The sequence below is a fragment of the Ovis aries genome, chromosome 7 (genome assembly GCF_016772045.2).
Source record: "Ovis aries strain OAR_USU_Benz2616 breed Rambouillet chromosome 7, ARS-UI_Ramb_v3.0, whole genome shotgun sequence".
NCBI lineage: Eukaryota > Metazoa > Chordata > Mammalia > Artiodactyla > Bovidae > Ovis > Ovis aries.
In genome coordinates, this window is record NC_056060.1 from 89960329 (window position 1) to 89977001 (window position 16673).

Consider the following 16673-nt stretch of genomic DNA (forward strand, 5'->3'; position numbering starts at 1 on the left):
TTGTGTGTTCCATACTTAAAGTCAGACACCTTCATTCATCCAACCATAGTATAGGGACTTCAGTAATATACAATCCTTTTTTTTCCAGATTAAAGAAAAAAAAGGCCTTTTATAAGATCCTTTTCTGTTATAAAATCATCACCTAACATGCTTTCAAGGATGTGCCAAGTACATAATCTGAGCTACCTCCACTTTTCAGGCTTAACTGGCCTGATGTAACTTTTTTTAATGACCACAGATTTTTAAAAAAATGCTAATAATGCTTCCCCCCGCCCCCCACGAAAAGCTAATAATGTTTTAGATCAGTTTCTATTAAAGAGAATGGACCACATGAAGTTCCTAATAATGCAGTAAATGAAAAGCTATCTAACATCTACCTGTAGGATTTAAGTAAAACCTGTTAATTTCTCCCTTGTTTTCTTCCCAGTCATTTAGATCCATGTAGATAAATATGGTATTAGTTAAAACAGCAATGAAAATACTGACATAATTTCTCAATATCCCAGATTATTACCAAAGAGTAATAATTCCACTTGCACTGAAGCCTCTGGTGCTCGTTAGCACATTAGCAGCTCCAAGTCTCAAGGTTAAGGTTAGACACAACCAAACCAAGCCTGCTTAGTGGTGCCTATTCCAGAATTTCTCCAGCCAGCATGAGCACATCACTCCTTTTTCATGTAACTCCTAATGCCAAATAAAGTTTGGGACATGCACACCTGTTTTTGGGTCTCGTTTTCCTTTGTAACCCCGTGATTAGCCTAAAGCAACAACTCAGCAAAAGGTTTTTGGAATGAACAAATGATAAAATGCATGGCTGCATTATCAGAGGTTGTATACGTTGTACTGGTAAATTGTGAAGTAAAACATTCTGTCTTCTGAGGTAACTGTTGCATTTGAGTTCGTGGAGAATTCCATTTCTTCTGCACATTTAAATACGGTAAATTAGGAAAACATATCTTGAGTAGAACAAGAAACATCTTTACAAAATGTGAGAGCTCTAAACAGCAAGTAGATTTTAACAAACACAAAATGTAATGCACATTATGAAGACACTGCTTTATTGTCCTTGTCTCTGTTCAGAATCTTTCCATCATGACCCAGTGGGATTTAGTTCCTGGCTATTTACTCTTATTTAGCATTTAATAAACATCTTTCTTCACTGGTAAATCAGCATGTAAAGAGAATAGGTTCTTAAAAACACTTTGATGTTGAGAAAGACTCTTAAGATACTCAAAGAATTCAGACAGATAGTAACAGATTATACTAGAACTCTTGGAAAGTAAATCTCATGGACACAGGAGTTTGGCGCTATGATTCTGGTCAGAGTAAACCAAAGAAGGTCCAGGATATGACCGGAGTGATCACAGTGGGATATTTGGCCACAAAAAGACAAATAAATAAAATATGCTATAAATTCTTTATAACTCTAACAATTCAGATTTCATTTGTAAATTCTTCATTGTTACAAAAATGGATGATTAGAAATAATTTTAAGATACTGCATGTAGTAACAGACTGCTGAGATGATAGATGTTAACAATCCTGAGCGTTTATAAAGTGGACTGTCTAATATTATATATGCATATCTCCATGACATGTTATAACACATGATAATTTATGAGGGAGAAAGCATCAAAATAAAATCACTTGTATACAAATGCTCCCTGAATTCAAAGTGCCGGCAACTTCTGCCTCAAGGAGAACTCATTTTCCTCTTTTTCAGCCAGTCATTTTTGAAAGACCTCAATTATAAATCCAAATTTTGGTCAGAAGAATGTGACTGACTACACCTGAAAATGGAAAATGCAAGGTGAAAAATATTCTTCTTTCTCTGCTGGTGTAAGTTGCCAGTAAGTTAGCTGTATGTCATTCACGAGCTGATATTATTTGGATTGGTTTAACTTATATCATCCACAAAGACCAGCTGCACTGTCTTTCAGTCAGTGTTTGGCAATGCTGAAGAGCAGAAGCTGCAGACATGTCTGCTAGATTATCTGGGCCAAACTGTGGCAAGGATACATATACTATTATTTGTAAAACACTCAGGTAAAGTAACTAATTACATTTTGCTGTTTTTGCTTTCGTATTCCTCCTTTCTGGGTTGTGGACTTCTTCCATCCATCAGTAAACTTGGGGCATCTTCCTTGATTGAAGGTGAGTCTGGAGCAACTGTTCTTTGAGTAAATGCTGGCAGGGTAAGAGAAAAGAGAAAAATACACCTGGATGAATATAATCCCTGGCTTGACAAAGCTATAAGTAATCACTGCATTTGCTTACTAGTTTTCTGTAAGCTTTACATGGACTATCAAATCTTTCATTGAGGAATAAAATATTTACTATATTAAAAAAGAACCCCACATATTCATGTCATTTGTTTTGGACTTAAAGAGTGAGGGTAGAAGGCGGGTGTTGATCAGTATATAGTGACATTAAAGCACACAGACTTTTAGAAGAAGAAATCTGAAGGGATTCCTTTTTATAGAAACCTCTGTTTTACACAAAAGGAAACTGAGACTAGATGTGGAATCTAGGTTTGTTTTTCTACCACCTCTTACCTCTCTCTGAGCTCCAGATGCCTATATCCGAATATATCGGTCAGTCCTCCCACTTGGTTTCTTCATCTCTGCTGCCTGCCTATCCCTTGCGCTTCATCATCTTAGAAAATGATAGACTCATCCACCCAGTTTCTGAAACTTTGGTTCCTTCCTTCCCGTGGCCTGCTCGCTGGGCCCGTCCCATTTAAGGGTAAGTTCCAAGGAGTCTGCCCTCCATTTCACCCGAGTCCTTCTGCTTCGCACCATCTCTATTATTAATACCATCACCCCAGCCCAGAACACCATTTTCTCTCCTGTTTTCATCTTGCCCCGTTTTCCACACACCGGAATTACCTTTCTAAAATGTTCATCAGACTATGTCACTCTGCCGCGTGATCCTTTCCCTCCCCACCCGCCACGGCCTCCCAGTGAAATCAGAATAAAATCTGCACATCTGATGGTGGCTGAAAAGGCTGCCGCGGGACCTCATGTCCTGCCGCGCTCTCCCCCAATCACTCTCCCTCACTTATTCTTCTTCCTCTTTTTCTCCCTCTGAGGTCTTTCCAGTTCTGCCCCTGGACCAGGAAGATGCGTCCCACCCAATTTTAACTCAGCTGGTTCTTCTTGCCATTCAGGTTTCAGCTCAGGTATAACCTCCTAACCACTAATATAAAGTCCTGGTCCAAGTACGTTCTATCATTTCACCTTTAACACATATTAACTACATGAACTTTTCTTTTTAGAGCAGCATGATCTGAAGTAAGCAAGTGAAAAGAAAAGTTTTTTTATTAACTTTCATTGATTTTCTTTTCTAAGAATTTCGAGTTAAATTAATATGTTAAGATTCACTTACAACTCCTAAAGTAACCCCATGAAATACCACAGTCCTTTCTTTCTGGGATTATTTATTTATATATTCATTTATGGTGGTATGGTGAAGTCGCTCAGTTGTGTACGACTCTTTGCGACCCCGTGGACTGTAACCTACTAGGCTTCTCCGTCCATGGGATTCTCCAGGCAAGAATACTGGAGTGGATTGCCATTTCCTTCTCCAGGGAATCTTCCCGACCCAGGGATCGAACCCGGGTCTCCCGCATTGGAGGCAGATGCTTTAACCTCTGAGCCAATATTCATTTAAATAAACATTATTTACAACAATGCTAGAATTATAGAAAAATTGAAATCTGCATTTATGTTTAAAATTGAGTTTATAGATACCAACTCCACCAACATTTAGCATTTGAATTTCAAAGCACTCGAGATGTGGAGAAGTCATCGGTTTGCTCCAGACTTCACTCAAATCCAGTCTGGTCTGGGCCCTGGGAGTGAAAGCCCTGTCCAGAAATTGTGTCCTTTAGCCTACAAGGAGCTATACATGGAGACCCAGTCACTACTTATAAAAAAGTAAAAATGACAGTTTCCAAAGCTGGCATTATGAGTCTCCCTCACTAAGCCCCCACTGTCTACAGGCTACAGGTAATGGAATCCAAGCCTTCTAAAAGAGTGTCCTGAATCACGGCCATAGCTTCCAGCCAGCCAGGATAAATTTGGTAGTAATCATGGCTTTAAATAATGGATTTCTGTGTTCCTATTTCCAGTGGTTGTATAAACTTACAATTTATACATTTCTCTCTGTCTTCCTGGCAGGGAAGCATCTACCTTTTCTTGAATTGACCTGAACTACACAAAGCTGACATAAATTACTACTGAAAACAAACTTCCATTAAGGCTGGGTCATTTCAGAGACCACAAATTATGCAGTATTTTCCCATTTCCTTTGTTTTTTTCCGTGGTCAGTGATTCTGCGCTTTTGTTGGGTCACAGTTTTGATGGGGCACCGAAGTCAGCAGGATGAGCGTGTTAGCGTCTTCAGCACAGACAAAAGAGCCTCATCCAGGGCAAATCCCAACCTGAGTCAGAAGGAGCCTGTTCCGCGGGCTCAGAAACTCGCGTCAACCTCAGCACCTCAGTTACCCGCCTTGTCTTCACGCAGGCCAGCTGCTCTAACCGCCCCCTTCCCCGATAGCTTTCATGGTGCATTCAGAAGTTAACAACAAAATCCAGCACATGCTAGTCAGACATAAAAGCTGGAGTTAGTAGCATTTTATTTTTATAAGATTCCTTTTTAGCCAGAGTTTCCATATATACACATATCAAACAGCACCAAAGGACTACACAGAAAGACTGCGGCCTCTTGCCCTATCCCTCCCAACCCCACACACTTGCTCCCGGGAGTCAACCACAATCAACTCTTTTAGCTTTATTTTCCGTATTTACTTCAATTTTTGAAAGAAAAAGCAGCTTATATTGCTATTTTCTGAGTTATCATTTTTAGACGTATCCACACCCGTCCACTTCCCTTCACCCCATCCTCCCTGTGTAGTTACGTCTGGACTTCCAGTTATGTCAGTAGTGAGTATTTACATTGACTATAAATATGGCTCATACAAACCTAATAGGACTACTCTGACACCGTTTCTTTTCATTTTTTTCCTGGAGTTATTAACTGACCTGTGTTTTTTTTTTTTTTTTTTACTCTTTCTCCATAACCATCCTCAATTGTTTCTAATAGCTCAATTAGACCTGTCATGTGCCTACTAGTAGTTTTCCTCAGTGCTCAAGTGAATCCAATAATCTATCCAGCTTTTAAAAAAAATTTATTTCCTAAAGCTTTTCCTGGTAGAATCTTTTGTTTCTTCCTTCCCTATGAGAGAATTGAAGAATATGAATGTCCAGATTTAAAAAAACCCACAGCATATAGGTAAAAAATTCAGTGAAACAAGACTCATGGGGAGACATACCATCACAAAACTCATGGAGGTTAAAGAGACAATCCTAAAAGTTGCCGGCCCGGGGTGCAGGGGGATAGCAATGGTGAAAACGATCATGCCAGAGGAATGGGAGTCAAATGGAAAAGATAGAAGGTTTTTCAACAGCAACACTAGATTTTGGAAGATAATTGTGTGATGACTTCAGAAGGAAAGTCTTTTTTAACCGAGAATTTTATAGCCAGCCAAAGTCTCAGTCAAGTGTGAATGGAAGAAACTCATTCTCAGATATGAAAATGAAAATATTTACCTCCCTTTCTTGGATGTGCTCCCAAAAAAGAACTGAAAGCATCAGAGGAAGGCCGGGGGTGACCAAAGGAACATGGGCATCCACCATATAGGAGGAAGGGGAAGAAAAAAACCTCAGGGTGACAACTGTGCAATAGCCATTTATTGGTGGGCTGTGTCATCTGCCCACTTCTGGCCTTTGTTTTGTTTTCTTTATTCTCTCTTTCCAGGACTCTCACTAATCACGGTCTGTCCTTCCTATATTGGTTTTTCAGAATAGCTTATCTCTTCTATTGCCCTTTTTCCTTATCTTCTGCTTTCTTTGAGGTTTCTCAACTTTGTTGTTTCCCACCTTTCTAGTTTATCATATTTAAAATTTCCAAGACCTCCTGGCTCGTGCTCCTTTTTCATAGCATCTTGCTCTTATTTTTACTGGATGCACTATCTCCTCATATCTATGAGGGCATTCATGATATTTTTAAGATGTCTTCTGTTCCCTGCATTATCAGCTTACTGCAGGCTCCATTTTTCTCTTTGTTGATTTTGACAAATCTCCTTTTTAATTTTGTAGTGTCAAGAAAATGTTCACGACAGGACAATTTCTATAACTAAACTGAAATTGTGTGTACCACAAAAAATGGAGAAGTATTTAGGGCGATCATAATTCAATTCCAAAAGCCATCATGAAAAACATACAGAAAATTCAAAGTTCATCAGAAAAGTAAATTAGAATCAATGTTATTTCTAGAAATGTTTACTAAATCACCTAAAATGAGTAACAATAGGTACCTATGATTAAACTTTTTAAAGTATCCTTAAAAACATGGGGGAGGTAGGTATGGGAGGAAAATCATAAAACTTGTTAAAAAGAAGAACAGCAAAATATATGGTTATGTATAAATAATAAATTAATAAAAGGGTTTACTTTTTAAGCTAAATTTCTCAGATTATATAATATAGACTAATAAAGTATTTTCTTATCCAAATAATGTTCTCAATGATATTTTTTCTTATTCTTACCTGATTTTCTGTGTCAGTGTATTTATATAGAAGCCTACAGCAGCCTGTGAGTGCTACATCTTAGGAAATGACCAGTGTTAGTCATGAAATGCTACTGAGTGAAAAGCCAAATACAGTTTCTTCTACTGCCTGTCATAATATTAAATAAAATTCTAAAAATTTTGATGTTTTCCCCTTAATAATGTCTTCAAAGGAACCTTTCTAGAAGCCTTTCTAAGGAGGAACCTTTCTAAGGAGATTTCTGCAAGTTATAAAGGCAAAATTAAATGCCAGTAGAACAAAGCCCTCTGTGCCCACATCCTGGTGCTGCTTATTTCCAGGCTCTTGGATGTCTTCATGGATGGGGTACCATGTTGGGTTTTGGTGCTCGGTCCCCACCCTCTTCCTCTTCCATGTTTTCATACATCAAACAGATCTGAGGAAATTTTTCCATTGCTTAATATGAAAAATAATAATTTTGTATAACTACATATATATCATATTCTGAGGTACCAGAACCAACCTGAGATATGATCCAAATTGAAGGGTGACTGCCAGATGAGAATAGCAGAGGGTTTATGAAAATATATAAAATCACTTGGCAAAATGGTTGGGGCAGGAAAGGGAAAATGCTTAGCTGTTGGAATAAAATTAATCATGATATAATGGAAGCCAAACCATTTGTCAGAAACTGATAAATATTTATTCAATGAATCCATTAATATAAATCAGAAAAAATGAGTTATTATTTTCTATTTGGTCTACTTCTTAGTGGCTAATTTTGATATTTTATTTTATAGAAACCTAGCTTTTTAAAATGACAGCATTGCCCAACTGAATGTACAAACTCTATGTCCATGGGAAACTGAAGAGCTAAATGATGATCTAAATAAGAATCTATTAACATTTGAATCCCAAATGGCTTGGATAAAAGTGGACTTGAAATAAAAATATTCATATACTCATTCATCTTACATTAACTGAGCATTTATTATGTGCCAAGTTTCATATAGGATGCTGAGGAGACAGTGGTGTATAAACATCACTCCTATCATGGAGTTCACTCTTGGGTGAAGAGAAGAATCAGCAAATAAAATGTTACTTGAATAGCAAATAATTCCATAATTATTCCAAGAAAGGTTTCAAAGGAAATTTGTAATGCATTGTGAGCACTCATAACAGCTGCTGCTGCTGCTGCTAAGTCGCTTCAGTCGTGTCCAACTCTGTGTGACCCCAGAGACGGCAGCCCACCAGGCTCCCCCGTCCCTGGGATTCTCCAGGCAAGAACACTAGCGTGGGTTGCCATTTCCTTCTCCAATGCATGAAAGTGAAAAGCGAAAGTGAAGTCGCTCAGTCGTGTCCGACTCCTAGCGACCCCATGGACTGCAGCCTACCAGGCTCCTCCATCCATGGGATTTTCCAGGCAAGAGTGCTGGAGTGGGGTGCCATTGCCTTCTCTGACTCATAACAGCAACCATACTTAAAACCATGAGTTCTAAAGGGTTTTTTAAAGGACACTGCATCCAAGGTGAAATATGAGTGGTGGGAGAAGGTATTCTGGGTCAACAGACTCACACTTTGTTAACGTTATAACCTTTTATTAATATCTACAGTGTATTATTCATAGAGTGAAACCTACACAATAGTCGTTTTCATATCCTTATTCTTCGTACAAAATTAGATATTTCTGAATAGTTTTTCTACTTTTTGAAGACTTGGATTTTATTTCAATACAATCTAACTTCCTTACTCACTCATCCACAGTTACTAGCAATCTCCATGCCAAAAAAAAATTGCTTAATTAAAATTTGGTGATTTAGTTTTAAGTTTTTGTGAGAAGTGTAAAGTCTAAAAAGAAGGGATTCCATATATTTTTAGTAAGTTGGTTAATTTTATAAATGTACTTGGGCATTATTTGTATGATTCACAATGAAAACTTTTTCAAAATTACAACATGAATATTACTATCATGTTCTGGTCTTTCACTTTAATCTTTCCATGAACTGAATTTTCTTAAGTCCAATTTAAAAGCTAGTACTGGGCATCATTACTTACAGTTCAAGTGGGAAAATCGTGGACTAGACAGGAAGCGACTGTGATCCTGCCAACAAGATGACTGATCTAACCCATAAGCATGGGAGCTTTCAGCAAAGTTTCTGTCATCCTAAAAAAAGAGAGCACGGGCATTTCAGTTCAAATCATTGCAATATGTAAGGCTCAGGATTCACTTAAATGTACTGAAAATAAAACTGAATCTCAAGATACAAGCTATGTTATATCATAATTTAATATTATAATCCATATAAAGAGACAGAGAAGGAAATCACCTAAAGCCATAACAGTATGACATATTTCTTTCCAGACTTCTTTTCCCCCTGCGGATAAGATTTGTAAATTTTACTGTAAAACTCTGCTTTCTTCATTTATTTATATTTAATAATATAAATGGGCTTCCCTGGTGACTCAGTGGTAAAGAATCTGCCTGTCAATTCAGGAGACAAGGGTTTGATCCCTGGGTCAGACAGATCTCCTGGAGAAGGAAATGGCAACCTATTCCAGTATTCTTGCCTGGGAAATCCCGTGGACAGAGGAGCCTGGTGAGCTACAGTCCATGGGGTCACAAAAGAGTCAGACATGACTTAGCAACTAAACAACAACAACAGTAGCACTAACATAAAGTTTTAGAAAATCATTGTGTTCAGCTTATGTTACTTCTACCTTTAGCTTATGTTACTCACTTAAGGGGCTACCCTGGTGGCTCAGATGGTACAGAATTTGCCTGCAATGCTGGAGACTTAGGTATGGTCCCCGGGTCAGGAAGATCCCCTCAAGAAGGAAATGGCAACCCACTCCAGTATTCTTGTCTGGAGAATTCCATGGACAGAAGAACACGGTTTGCAAACAGCTGAATATGATTGACTAACACTTTCACTCCCCCCGCCCCCCACTCATATACTATCTAGTGAATATACTTTGCTTTACTCAGGTATTACTTTTCTGGGCATTTAGGTGGTTTTTCAATATTTTACTCCTATAAATAACACTGTGAAAAATATATTTAAATATATAAACTTTCCCATGTTTAGCAATATTCTTTATGACAAATTCTTGGGTGGAAATACTGTGTCAATAAAAACAATTTGATGATTTTAAATACATTTACCTAGACTGCTTTCCATGATTATAAATATTGTTACTCATTCAATAATATTTAATACATAAACAAACATGAACCCTTGTGGATTATATGAAATTTTCCTTTTCCTCAAATCTTAGCTGAAAAGGGAATTGTATCTTTGAATAATTTTACTAGCTAAATGGGTGAGAAAACAGATGCTTTAATATACCTTTCATTGATAAATAGTAAAAATTGCATATTTTCCCTCTTAAATGTTTTCTAATTATTTGCTACACTTCATTTTTCTTCCTCATACTCATTCATTCATTCAATAATGACTTATTTGGCACCTACTATGTGCTGGTCAAAGAGCAAATATAAAATATCAGTGTAAATGATCCTGAAAGCTTCAGGATGGCAGAAGAGAAAAACATTAAACTATACATAACACAATTCAGTTAAAAACTCTGGTAAGAACTATAAGAAGAAGAGTAAATAATAGGAAGAACTACATTTAGATTTGAGGTCCAGAGAAGTTACCTCTGGAGATGATATTGAAGGCGATACTTGAGTGCTGAGTACAAATCAATGAATCAGCCAGATGAGAACTCATAGGTGGAGGATGGAAAAAGTAGGAGGTGAGGGGTCCCAGTGAGGTGGTGAGAGAGCAGTGTTCTAGACTCACGTGCAGGTGCTGAGGTAAGAAAGAGTTCGGTGTGTTTGAAGAACTGAGGGAAAGCCCATGGCTTAGGCACACTGAGCCTGAGGAAGTGACTGCAGTGAGATCCAGAGGTGGGATTTGGCCTGCGGATTTTTTTCCTTAGGTACAATAAGAAGGTAATCAACGGTTTTGAGGAGAGGAATGATATGTTTTGATGTGTATTTCTCAAAGATTATTCTGGCCTCTGTGGAAAACAGGCTGGAGTACCACAAACATAGAAGTGGGAATACCAGTTAAAAGACAGGAACTGGGGATGACTGTGGGGTCAAGGGAGACAAAGGGACTGAGAATGGTGCCAAAGACACTGGATGAAGCGACTGCAGGCAGTTCATGGGGTCGCGAAGAGCCGGACGTGGCTGAGGGACTGACCTGAAATGAGGTGGCCCAGACAGGTTCCTCAAAACTCACATGCAGTAAGGCCTCACGTAGCATGCATGACTATCTGATGACTTAGCTGTCGTTTTCTGCACTATGTACCAAGTTTATATTTTATTTCTTTGTCACATTTATATGTATGAAATGCAAAAGAAAGGTTAAAAGACTAAATATGGGTGTGTATGTGTGTATATATATATATATATATATATATATATATATACATGTGTGTGTATATATATATATATGCATGCATGGGTTTCCCTGGTAGCTCAGCTGGTAAAGAATCCCCCTGCAATGCAGGAGACCCCAGTTCAACTCTTGGGTCAGGAAGATACCCTGGAGATGGGGTAGGCTACCCACTCCAGTATTTTGGGGCTTCCCTGGTGGCTCAGCTGGTAAAGAAACTGCCTATAACACAGGAGATCTGGGTTCAATCCCTAGGTTAGAAAGATCCCCTGGAGAAGGAAATGGCTACCCACTCCAGTATTCTGATCCAGAGAATTCCATGGACTGTATAGTCCATGGGGGTGCAAAAGAGTCAACCACGATTGAGCGACTTTCACTTCACATATGCATGCATACACACACACACATTTATAAAAATCCATTTATTCTGAGCTAAATGCATGAACATAATCCTAAAATGACTTAAGAGCATCATTTTCATGTACCAAAAGGAAGCTCAGTTTCATTTAAGATGAAAGCCAGAGGTTTTAAACAAGTGATAGACAGTTTTCATTAATCATGAGAATTTCATAAGAAACTGGAAGTCATTCATTATAGGTTTGCTGGAAAGGAAATGCTATACCATTGACCCTTGAACAACACAGGGGTTAGGGGTGTTAATTCTCTGTACAGTCAAAAATCCTTATATAACCTGTAGTTGGCCCTCTGTATCCACAGTTTGCATCTATGAATTCAATCAACTGCAGACTGTGTAGTACTGCAGTATTTACTATTGATAAAAATCTGCATGTAAGCAGACATACGCAGTTGAAACCCATGTTGTTCAAGGGTCAGCTGTACTAACTTCCTCATTTTCTACATACAAAAATAGAAATATGAGTTGTTGAATAAGTAAAAAAAAAAAATGGAAAGAAAAGGGATAACAGTGCTAAATTGTATGTATACATTAACCCAGTGTCAAAATACATGAAGCAAAACCAGTAGAACTATAAGGAAAAAGTAGGCAAATCTATAATTATAGTTATTGGGCTTCCTCTGTGGCTAAGCAATAAAGAATCTGCTTGCAGTACAGGAGAGGCAAGGGACATAGGTTCGATTCCTGGGCTCAGAAGACTCCTTGGAGAAGGAAATGGCACCCCACTCCAGTATTCTTGCCTGGAAAATCCCATGGACGGAGGAGCCTGGCGGGCTACAGTCCACAGGGCCACTGAGTCAACACGACTGAGCACAAGCACACACATAATTATAGTCAGATATTTCGACATTCCTCTCTCAGCAACTCATTTAACTCAATAACTCTCTCAAGAAACATTTAGATAAAGAATTGAGTTGAACAATGCTACTGGCCAACTAGACCTAATTGGTATTTATAGAATACTCTATCCCAAAACAGCTGATTACAAGTATTTTTTCAAGTGCACATCCAACATTCTGCAAAATACACTATATGCTTGGTGGCAAAACAAATCTCAACAAATTTAAGATGACTGAAATTATACAGAAGATGCTGTCTGACCACAGGGAAATCAACAACAGATGGATATCTGAAAATCCTCAAGTATTTAGAAATTAAAGAACATACTTCTACTTAACTCATGAGTAGAGATCAAAAGAAAAATTAAAAAAAAATTTACTTGTATGAAAATAAAAGCACAATTTATCAGAGTTTGTGAGAAGGCATTAAAAGTGTATTTGGAGGGATATGTATAACATTAAAATGTGTATATTACAAAAGAAGAAGTCTCAAATTGATAATCCAAGTTTCCACTTTAAGAAACTAGAACATGAACAGCAAATTAAGCATAAATTAAGTAAAAGGAGGGAAATAATTAAGAGCAAAGGTCAATTAAATAGAAAGCAGAAAAACAGTGAAAATATGAAACCCATAGTGGGTTTTTTGTTTTTTTCTAAAGAGCAATAAAATCTAAAAATCTCTTCAGAGACTGATTAGGGAAAAAAGAGGGAAGATATATGTAGAATGAAAGGAGGATATACTATTATGCCTATAGACATTAAGAAGGTAATTAGGAAATATGAACAACTCTGCCAATAAATCAGATAACTTAGACAAAATGGGTATAAATAAACAGCCTTAAAATGTGTCATCCAGTACTTCTACTTCTAGGCATCTAGATTAGGTTAATAAATTCAAGATATGGACAAAGATTTTTATACCAGGATATTAATCAATTCATTACAGTAGAAAAAAAGCTGAAATTAACCTTAAGTTTTCAACAACATGAGATTAGGAAATAAACTATGGCATAACCATAATGATAATAATGATGATCATAGAGAAAATTCATATATTATATAATTCATTTTTATATATAAAGTATAAAATAAAGAGGAAATAAAACTGTCAACAAATAATGATTTCAATGTAAAAAGGTATTTATAAGTAAGAATTGGGAAACATACACCTTTAAATTAAGTAAATAGGTTTTAAGAAATATTTGCTATTTATTTTCTTTTCAATATTTTTCTGCATTTTCCAAATTGTGCCATATTTTTAACTGTGATATGGCAAGAAGCTGGTTGCATCATTAAAAATATAAGAGGTCCTTTTTCTGTAAATAGAAAAGATATAATCTATGCTTTGATGCCAGTTGGTTTTCTTTCAGAAATTTAAAACCCTACCTTGGCAAGAATGAATAGGATTTGACGGCCCTTGTGGACTTCCTCCTTCCTCTGGGAGGCACACTCTGAGGCTGTCATTACACCGGCTGGTTCATTCAGCAAGATGCCCAGATCTACACCTCCACTCTTGTCCTTTCTCACTGTCTTTCTCAGTCCAAGCATCAGTGGGCAAATATGAGTGTGTCTGCTTTCCCTTGAGTTCTCCTTTCTCTTATTGGCCCAAAATCATCTAAGCATCTTTTTAGTGGGAAACCTTTTATTATGCTTTTCTCTTTCACATTTTATATAGAAAGCATGATTAAGTAAAGATTTCCAGCACTGATTAAGAACATAACTCTCCTTTCTATCTGTGCATCTTCCAACTCCCCGAGGCCTTTAGAATTTCACATCTGAACATAATAGTCAGATCTATGGTTTTGGCTCGAGTTACCCCATGTCAGCTCATTCTGAAGTAGCTGTTGGCATACAGCTGGGACTGAATGAACAGTTGACCCTTGAACAACACGTTTGAACTGCGTGTGTCCACTTACACACAGACTTTTTTTTTTTGCAATAGTATATACTGTAGTACGATATGATTTACTGTTGGTTGAATCTAAGAATGAGGAATAATACCTTGGATGCAGAGGGCTAACTACAATTTACAAATGGATTTTCAAGTGCACTGAGGGTCAGTGCCCTTAACTCCTGAGGTGTCCAAGGGTCAGCTGTATGTCTTTAAGTTTCAATATTTTACATATCTTCAAAAGATTGCCAGAATCCCCAGGGTTACCTAGAAATAAATAATGAAATGATCCCTAGAAGAACACCCTAAAAGAAAAATATTTCATGATCCTTTTGAACAAATCAACATGTCAGAATATGAGAACAATATCTTCAAATCCTCCAATTATAAATTTTTATTTAATTTGTGGACTTTCTATGCAAGTAAAGTTTACAGGGTCACCATAAGATGGCTATTTCTAATTTCTACCTTTTTTAATTAAATATTTATATATTAAGAAGGAAATATTGGTTAAAAAGGAAGATTCTTTGCAAGCTTTTGCTTTTTGCCAACTCTTACATCCTTAGCACAGGGACCTATTTTTATTACTGTCTTAAGCCTCAACAAGCTATTTAGCCATAATTCCCTGCAAAAATTCCACTGGGTGAAGGAACTTGCAATTTCTAATATTTTCCCTGGGTTTCTTCCACTTCTCTTTCATAACACACATTGTAATTGGTTTCTTAAAAGTTGTTCCAACCCGACTAAATCTTTTTGCTAAACTGATCTCTAATGATTAATATTTAATGATGCCCACCAAGTATTTTTCTCACAGAAATATTGTAAGTCCAAAGTTTATAAGACAAATGCTGCATTTAATTTTTTAAAAAATTTTAATTTATCCAACTCTGCCCCTAGAGAAAAGGAAAAGACACTTATGTGTTCTGAATCTGTGGCAGAAATGTTTTCTTGAATTTGTCTCTAGCCTAACAATGCACTCTTCCTCTGTTTGTTCCCCACTTTTAATTCCCAGTTCTCCATTAGTGCTTGAAAAAGCTTAACCTCTTCCTCAGTAAACTTTATTCCTATTTGAAAGTTCTAACTGGACAGTTTACTTCAAGTTAGCCTTCCATAACTCAATCTGCATGACTGCCATTATATAGCTTTTAACTTCCATGAGGGTGGGGCTCTGATCACCTCTTTCTGTATTTCCACCTACCTATCCTAGTTTGCACAGTTCAGGACAGTGCCATATGCAATAAGGAACTCAATAATGATCATATTCTTGAAAGTCTGCTCTGTGGAAGTCGGAAGTAGGAGCCTGTCACTCTCACATTCTCAGTTTCTTCATGGAAGAAAATGACCGAGCTGGGCAAGACCATCTCCTAAGATTTCTCAGCACTGACATTTTGAAATTCTAATCTACCCAAGCAGAACCACTGAACAATTAGAACATCTAACTACGCAAACCATCTTTTCCAAAATTAAATCATAATACAATAAACATGAAGCCACATTCAGCCACAGAGGAACAAACTCATGAAAAACACTGTGTTGGATAGGGCCATTTGATACATTTACCTATATTCAATTGCTATTTTATGGTGTAAAAATTTAATATTCTTAGTGACTCACTAAAAACAAAAGGAGTATACTCCGCTTTTGTTGTGTGTGTGTGTGTGTGTGTGTGTGTTTTACCCATTTCAGACTTGGCTCTATATGATTTTAACCCATTTTCAAAAACCAAACATATTCACAGTGGGTAAAAATATCCCATAAACAAATATTCTCAAAAAAATGTGTCACTGACTTAAGAAACAAAGGGAGAGATGCAAAGATATTTTATAATGATGGTTCCTGGAACCAATGTTTATTCCCTGAAAGCGACTGTTTAAAAGGAAACAAGGATTGTTTGGATAAGTATGTTATGATATATTTACTACAAACTAACAAAACAATTAACTGGCATTATCACTCACCTAGAGCCAGACATCCTGGAATGGAAAGTCAAGTGGGCCTTAGGAAGCATCACTACAAACAAAGTTAGCGGAGGTGACGGAAATCCAGCTGAGCTATTTCAAAACCTAAAAGATGATGCTGTGAAAGTGCTGCAAATGTGGAAAACTCAGCCATGGCCACAGGACTGGAAAAGGTCAACTTCATTCCAATCCCAAAGAAAGGCAATGCCAAAGAATGCTCAAACTACCGCACAATTGCACTCATCTCACACACTAGCAAAGTAATGCTCAAAATTCTCTAAGCCAGGCTTCAGCAATATGTGAACCGTGAACTTCCAAATGTTCGAGCTGGTTTTAGAAAGGGCAGAGGAACCAGAGATCAAATTGCCAACATAAACTGGATCATCGAAAAAGCAAGAGAGTTCTGGAAAAATATTTATTTCTGCTTTATTGACAACGCCAAAGCCTTTGACTGTGTGGATCACAACAAACTCTGGAAAATTTTTCAAGAGATGGGAATACCAGACCACTTGACCTGCCTCTTGAGAAATCTATATGCAGGTCAGGAAGTAACAGTTAGAACTGGACATGGAACAACA

At 37.3% G+C, this 16673-nt stretch overlaps 1 protein-coding gene across 19 annotated transcripts in view; it reads right to left on the reverse strand.

The window, feature by feature from the left end:
- Positions 1–1035: 1035 nt before the first annotated feature.
- The window catches only part of CEP128 (centrosomal protein 128), a 455060-nt gene continuing 439422 nt past the window's right edge, over positions 1036–16673 (reverse strand). For all 19 annotated transcript variants that reach the window (XM_042252808.2, XM_060418456.1, XM_060418450.1 and 16 more), the window contains 2 exons: positions 8645–8753; positions 1036–2187 (listed from right to left, as the gene is read on the reverse strand). In XM_042252808.2, coding sequence (XP_042108742.1) covers positions 2060–2187; positions 8645–8753 — 237 coding nt within the window. In that variant the 3' untranslated portion in view covers positions 1036–2059. The remainder of the gene's footprint in view (positions 2188–8644; positions 8754–16673) is intronic.